Below are 7,714 nucleotides of genomic sequence, written 5' to 3'. Positions count from 1 at the left end.
AGTACAATTTGCACAATGCCTGTTTTGTTTAATTTTCTTCTTGGAAAAAGTTATTAAAAACAAATTTTTGTCTAAATTAAGGTGAATTCATGGTTTCTTTTTCCACATAATGTAACCGGTAGTGTTTATGATAAAAAAAAAAAATAATATTGATTATGTGATCGGTATCAGTGATCGGCCCTCATGGGTGATTGGTATCGGTATCGGCAGGAAAAAACCTGATCTGAGTTTTGCTTGGAGTCCTGTGTTTTTATCCTCTGAACGTTTCTCACTGTGCTTGTGCCGAAGTGGCAAATACGTTAGTTCGGTGGAAAACGGTAGTTCTCAGCACTTCCTTATAATATCCTAAAATTATTTATAGACATATTGTGCATTTTTGAACGGTAAAGGAGACCAAGTGGTCTGAAAAGTACCACTGGGTGGCGGAATGGTTCGATGGCCGGAAAAATAGCCAGGCAAACCAAGAAGCAAGACGGAGCGTCCCGGTGGTCTGTCCTCTGAAGTCAGTAGGAGCTAAACCTGCAGGCTTTGCTCTCCGATTATAATGAGACATGGAGTAATTATAAATGATTTCAGGTTACGTTTTATATGTCTGGTATTTTGATACTCTGCCCTCCTCATGTTTCTGTTAGCGGGAGCTAATCTTTATGTGAGCTATGCTACGTTAGCTGTTGGGAGCTGAGTCCGTGGATTTTTATTGTCTCACTCTACACAGTTGGAGTCTTTAATCCATAAAAATTATCTGTGTGGTTCTTACAGTTTCTGTTTTGCCCAAAAGGTTCCAATCACACATCTTCCAGAATCTTCAGATTAAACTGTTTATGTCTGGACCCCATTTCAGTGACCCTTAAACAAATATATACCTCGTCTGCAAACCAGGGCAAACCTGCTGCTCCTGTTCGTCTTCATTTCAATATAGATGGTAAAATGTATTCAGATGGTTTAGATTTTCACAAGCAGTAAATGTCTTTCTCAATTGACACAATTGACAGGTAATAAACACATACTTAAGATAAATACTTATGCATTTATTTAAGGCACCACTGCAAAAATAGCCTTCACAGCAAAACATTTAATGCATACATATTTGATCAACATAAGAAAAAAAAAATTCTACATACATTGTGATGATTCAAGTAATTTTCAGGTTCAGTGATGTTCTGTCACAGTCAGGTTTGTCAGTGCATCAACTGTTCAGGATTATCAACATAATTTTTTCCAACACTAACTTTTCTCTGTGTGTACTTCATCAACATGTATAGGCGTAGGAGAAGGTTTATTTTATTTTTAAGTTTTACAAATCCAGTATTACAAACGCACAGATATTTTTACACACACACAAATCTTTATACGCACGCACAAATTATTTTACATGCACAAATCTTTTTACACATGCACAGATATTTTGAGACTATTTTCACTCCATATAGATCGGCCAACGATCTAAGATTATTGTTAGGAGAAAATAGGGGCACAAAATGGTGTAGTATGAAATACTGCATTAGGTAGTCAGATGTGCCCATCTTCTCTATTTAAATCTAGTGATTACTGAAAGGCAATATAGTATACAGACTTCATAATCTGCACTCTGTTGGTTGAATGCAGTATTTATTTCCACTTTGGCTTTATGTTGTTTAGTTTTTATTCAAGTACGTTTTTTGTTAATGGAGACTGAGAATCCATTTTATTTTTGGTTGTTTAGTTTATCAGTTCCAGTGTTATGTGTTCTTTTGAAAATAGAGTGTATCTATCTATGGCAGGAAATCGCATGCATTGTTAGTCATTTCCATTAAATCAGTGTCAAAAGGTCTTGAAACAATATTATCGTTTATCGCAATAATTTTTTAGACAATTAATCGTCCAGCAAAATTTGCTATCTTGACAGACCTAAGTACACGTCTTGATTCTCGTGGTTTTCCCTCGTAATTTAAAACAGTGTGCTTGATGTTTGATGAGAATAATTAAAACTTCTCAATGTTTGATAATGTCTAGAAAAATGTTTTTACATCGGGCTATTTGGCAATACATCAGTGAGTAGTTAGTTGGCAATGTGTTGTTTGCTGCTGAGCATGATGTGGCTGAAGCAAACATTATTTTACATACAAGTTATGAGAAGCCTCTCCAGGAGCACTGCTAAAATTATTTGACATCACAAAATCAGCCCAGTACCGGTCCACAGTCTTAGACGAGAAAGACTCACCTGGTATAAATGTAATTTTTAGCTACTGGAATTACACCTAAGAGAAATTAATTCAATCAAAGTATTGATTGCAGTTTTCTGGCTGATCGTCAATTGGCGATTTTTAAACAGCCTTACCTGACGATTCAGATTTTGGTTGATATCATTTCTTTTCTTAGATATGTCACTAAATATAGCAAGAAAGGTACTTAGCTGATAACAGTGGGGTGACTATTGTTAATGCAAATGTGCAGACATAAACTGGTGGCCAATTTGCCAGTCAAACCTCTCTCACGGAAGAGCAGAAGAGGACAGTGGCTGATTTACTTTTAAACCTTTGCTAAGGTAAATAAGACCAGGGATAAGATTGACTTCATATGTAAGTATCAGCCAATCATCAATCTCTCAAAATTCTGAAAATTGGTGCAGATACATCAGCTGGCCAATAAATGTATGATATATGATTCATGCATATAGGATACAATGTAAACAGGGCTGTAACAGAGATGCAATAAGTTTATAGGAGGTGTGCAAATAACCTAATCATCTGACTGTTATCTGCAGAAATCCACATTATTAACAGAAATAGAGGGCCCCAAAACAAAATTTCACTTAGTTCCACACGGAGGCTTGTGTAAATCAGGGTTAATCAGCTGACTATCTTTCTGTGTTGGAACGGGTCCCCAGCAGTGGCTCATACTGTTGCTGTCCAGGGAGTTGACTGACACAAAAAATTTGGGATGTTTGTCCCCCTCTTGGCATTTATGAACGAATTTAAGCAAAACAAAAAAACATACTTGCTAAAAAATTAAACAATGTTTGTAACACTATAAAATTTTTACTAAGTTCATCCAAGGTTGAGACTATGGTGCGGGACAACCACCCTAAAAATAAAGCCAGGGCTCAGATAGTTAAAACAAACATTCTTATGTTAGAATGGCCCAAAGTCCAGATCTAAACCCAATAATCTGTGAATCTGTTCACAAACACTCTCAATCTAATCTGACTGAGCTGTAGCTGTTTTGCAAAGAAGAATGAGCAAAACTTTCTGTCACTAGATGTTCCGGTGAACTGCTAGGTAACCACTTCCCCTCTGTCTCCCCTGCACCTTTCTGCAGCTCCTTTCTGCCTGTCGGTGAGGAGAACCAGGTGGACTCAATCTTCAATCTCCTAGCAATCAGAGTGCAGCTACTTTTGGTGTGACTGACTTGTCAGTCCTGGTTTTGAGAGCATGAGATGCAAACAGTGCTGGAGCATTTAAGCTCAGAACTGTGTGAAAGTTTCAACAAGCTGTGAAAGACAGCCGGTTTTTCACCTATGGGCTATGGGCTATGGGCTATTGAGATTTGAGCTACGTGGACCATCATGAAAAATAAAGATGAGTCAATGAAATTAAAGTCTGAGTGAAATCCAGTTCAAAGATCACAGTGGAAACAATCCCTTTCAAGTGGGGATCACACAGTAAACCAAACCGGAAGAAAACTTGACACTAGATGTGCAAAGATAATGGAGACAAACCCTAAAGACTAAGCTAATGGTGTTCCCACAAAGTTTTGACTAAAGTGGCCTGAACACTGCTGCACACTGCACTTGTCGGTTTTTTATTTGTGAAAATGTAATGATTCATGTATATATTTATTGCAGAACATTTTATTCACTTCCTTCTGAGCTCTGCCTAGGTGTGTTTACACCAGCCCTGATTTGTCCACTTTAATAAAACTCTAGTTTGTTTGTCTAGAAAGTCTGATTCATTTGGGGAAGTGTTCATTTTCAAATCAAACTCAAACAAAAACAAACTATGCTCCACCTACAAACCTAGGTCTTGATTCAGTTGAAGTGAACTCTGGTGGGGTTCAAATACATATGTGAACGCCAAGCCTGTTGGAGACCACTCCAAAAGCAAGAAGTGGACTACAGCACAAGGCATTCTGGATAAATACAACCAAAACAAAAGCACTAGTGGGAGAAATGGCTTGTGGTGTTTCTATAACCACTAAAATCTTATGCCATTCTGTTTTGTTTGCATTTTGCGAAGAAGAAAATGGCATTTAGTGTTTTCTTCAGAGATTTTTGTGTTGTTCAGTAGTTCTTGGTACAGAGCCCCACAGACGAGGAGATGAACAGGCTTTTCAAAGGGTTTGGTTGGTTTACAGTGCAATGTGAAAGAGAACTGCAGCAGCTGAAAATATAACAAAACTGGCAATTTTGTTCCCCAGGCCTTGGTCTCTGCTCTTCAGTTTTTCTGACATTATCTTTTATTTTTATGTTGTGATTATTGTGAAGCACTTTGGTCAGCTGAGGCTGTTGTAAATTTTGCTATAAATAATTTAACTTTGACTTGACTTTTACTGTTTAGAGTTTTGATTTTTGTCTTTACTTGGACATAACTTGGCATGAAGCTTTATTTACATGAAGCGTGTTGTAAAGGAGGATGTGGAAATCATTATGTGCTTCTTAAACCAGCCGTGTGCAGCTCAGAGAAGAATGCAAACTGGCCGAACTCTACATTTATTCCATGTAAGGCTGTTCAATGGTTCAACAGACCACAAAAGGAACACTCAATACAAAGACATGGATGCCTGAGAAAAAAGTTAATTTCTGTAACCACAATGTATTTAAGTACTCTTAGCATGCATTAACACCAGCCCTGTTTAGTCCACTTTAATTGAACTCTAGTTTTTGTCTAGAAAATCCAGTTTGTTTGGGAAGGTGTGAATACAAAATCGCTGATGCAGACCAGAAAAGTGAACTCTGGTCCACCCACAGACCTAGGTTCTTGGTTCAATTTAAGTGAACCCTTGCAGTGTTTGAATGGACATGTGGATGCAGGCAGTGTCCACTAAGTGCCTTCTTAAGATGTTTTTGTGTAGTTTTCTTCAGTAGTTCTTGGTGCAGCTCCCCCAAAGGTGAGGAGGTGAACAGGTTTGTTTGACAATGGAGTGTGAAAGCAAACTGCAGCAGCTGAAAGCGTATAATGTTGCAATTTTGGTCATCAGTTGAACTGAATCTACCAGACTACCAAGTGTTAAATCACCCTTACAGTGTCTTGGTAAAGGGAACACTTGTGAGATTTGTTAAGATGGCTGAACGTCAGTATATTTGTTAGTGAAGATGGTACATAGCACAAATAAAAATATTCAGGTTTGCCCTATAAAAAAAACTTATAGGTTGATTATTCCTTTGAGGATGATTCTTGAGAACAAACTACAAAAGTAAGACAAATTTTGTAACTTAAATTTGTGGTAGAGATTTATGTTGTGGCTGCACAGTGGCGCAGTTGGTAGAGCTGTTGCCTTGCAGCAAGAAGGTTCTGGGTTCGATTCCCGGTCTTTCTGCATGGAGTCTCCATGTTCTCCCTGTGCATGGTGGGTTTTCTCCAGGTACTCCGGTTTCCTCCCACAGTCCAAAAACATGACTGTCAGATTAATTGGCCTCTCTAAAATTCTCCCTAGGTGTGAGTGTGTGTGTGCATGGTTGTGTGTCCTGTGTGTCTCTGTGTTGCCCTGCGACAGACTGGCGACCTGTCCAGGGTGACCCCGCCTCTCGCCCGGAAAGTTAGCTGGAGATGGGCACCAGCAAACCTCCCGACCCCACTGAGGGACAAGGGTGAAAGAAAATGGATGGATGGATGGATTTATGTTGTTCTCTGGCTTATGTCCTCCTAAAACTTTGGTGTAAAGCCTAATGACACGTGGTTGGAATCCATGGAGTCAAAGCTTTTACTTGATCAGTGTTTTATGTTTACAAAATTGAGAAGATTTATGAAGATTGATGTGTAATTATTAATTTATCATTCATTCATGTATGTTGTGTTCATGGGAGCCATGTCAATTTGATAACCAATTGAATGTGATGTGAACATCACTGTTTTGCCTGGTGATTAGTGTATTGTTTTGCTTCTGATTGTCCTCAAATGAAAAACTTGAAGGTTGAAAGGGTTCTGTGCAAAATGTTAGAGTTTTTTCATTTGGAAGCAAGTTTTTGATAAAGCTCTGAAATCAAATTTATTTAAGGTTCAAATGGCAGCAATATTAAAAAAAGTCTTGTTTCCTGAACTAAATTCTGTTTTAGATGGAGATGACACTCTTGTTTTATCTGCTAAGAATTCCTTGTGAACTCTCCTTCTGCAGGTTGGAGTGGGTGGAGATCATTGAACCCCGCACCAGGGAGCGCATGTATGCCAACCTACTGACAGGCGAGTGTGTGTGGGACCCCCCGCAGGGAGTTTGCATCAAGCGGACTGGTGAAAATCAGTGGTGGGAACTATTTGACCCCAACACTTCTCGCTTCTACTACTACAATGCCTCCACCCAGCGAACAGTGTGGCACAGGCCTCAAGGATGTGACATCATCCCGTTAGCCAAGCTTCAGACCCTGAAGCAGCACACAGATGCCATTAATCCCCGCTCTACTGCTGGGGGAGAAGGGAGAGGATCTGCGGACAACAGCCCAGGACGTAACAGCGGGGTCAGTCGAGAAGGAAGCACTTCCTCCTCCCTGGACCAGGAGTTTTGTGAAAAGCAGAGCAGCAAAGATGAGGTAGAGAGGTAAGGCTATGTGTTTGGAACTCTGCTAAATAAGAAACTACACGACATCTGTAACTCGGAGGAGCCCATCTCCCCCGTTTCTCTGTAAGACTGTGCTCGTCTCATTCTTCTTCCTGGTTTTCCTCATAGACTCAAACAGAGCATCCGGCTGCTGTCCTTCAGTGCTCTGGGTTCTGCTTCTTATACTATTATATTGGCATTTTAAAGCCATGCAGCAGAGTGTTGGTAACATCATTCATAGAGCCAACATCGACTTCTTGAATCATTTGGGTCAAATTTAGACTTGTACTTATTTTACTGTCATTGCACAAAGACACAATAGTAATATTGGCAAACTTTTTTTTACACAGCACATTTGTCTCTGTCACACAAACACTCTCAAACAGTCCCATAATGCACCTTTTCTTGTTTATAATAAAGAAACCAATGTGCAAATTCACAGTTATGGGGCTGCAGAGTTTTGTCTGGGACACTTGTGCATGCTGCTGATCAGGTTAACAATCAGATCACATAACAGAGTGATTTCTTATGTGATCTGATTTTTTCAACGTTATGTGCATTCTTCTCAGTGCTTTGCACGTATGTCTTACTCTCTTATTCAGAACTTTTGAATTCTTTTGCATTTTCGGCCCCTTTAATACCTCCAAGGCCTGAAGATCACATTTACCAACAGTCTTGCCATTGAGCACTGCCTCCACAGTAAGAAATGCTAAATCAGATCCACCTGATGTAAATAAATGAACTTCCATCACTGAAGGAGTATATGTCAGCTGCAATTCTCAAGAAGCAATACCTAGGATCAGGGGCGCCGCCAGGAATCTTGGACCCCCTGACAAAAAATTTGTTTGCCCCCCCGCAGACTGTTAGAATTTTTTGAGTCTATTTGACCCATAAAAAGCGTCACAATTTTAAAGGCTGCATCTTCCTTGCTTTCTTTGGTTCAATACTGATAATTAGCACAATATTTACTGCTCATGAATTTAACATC

General features: G+C 39.3%; 1 protein-coding gene across 1 annotated transcript in view; it reads left to right on the top strand.

Annotated features, from left to right (window-relative positions):
- Positions 1 to 7,714, top strand: part of arhgap39 (Rho GTPase activating protein 39) — a 97,600-nt gene that overhangs the window by 18,957 nt on the left and 70,929 nt on the right. The window contains exon 2 of the mRNA XM_017304331.1: positions 6,310 to 6,726. Within this exon, the coding sequence (XP_017159820.1) occupies positions 6,310 to 6,726 (417 nt within the window). The remainder of the gene's footprint in view (positions 1 to 6,309; positions 6,727 to 7,714) is intronic.

Source organism: Poecilia reticulata, linkage group LG4, assembly GCF_000633615.1.
Source record: "Poecilia reticulata strain Guanapo linkage group LG4, Guppy_female_1.0+MT, whole genome shotgun sequence".
Classification (NCBI taxonomy): domain Eukaryota; kingdom Metazoa; phylum Chordata; class Actinopteri; order Cyprinodontiformes; family Poeciliidae; genus Poecilia; species Poecilia reticulata.
Note: the sequence above shows the minus strand (reverse complement) of the source record. Positions and strands in the feature narration are given on the sequence as shown.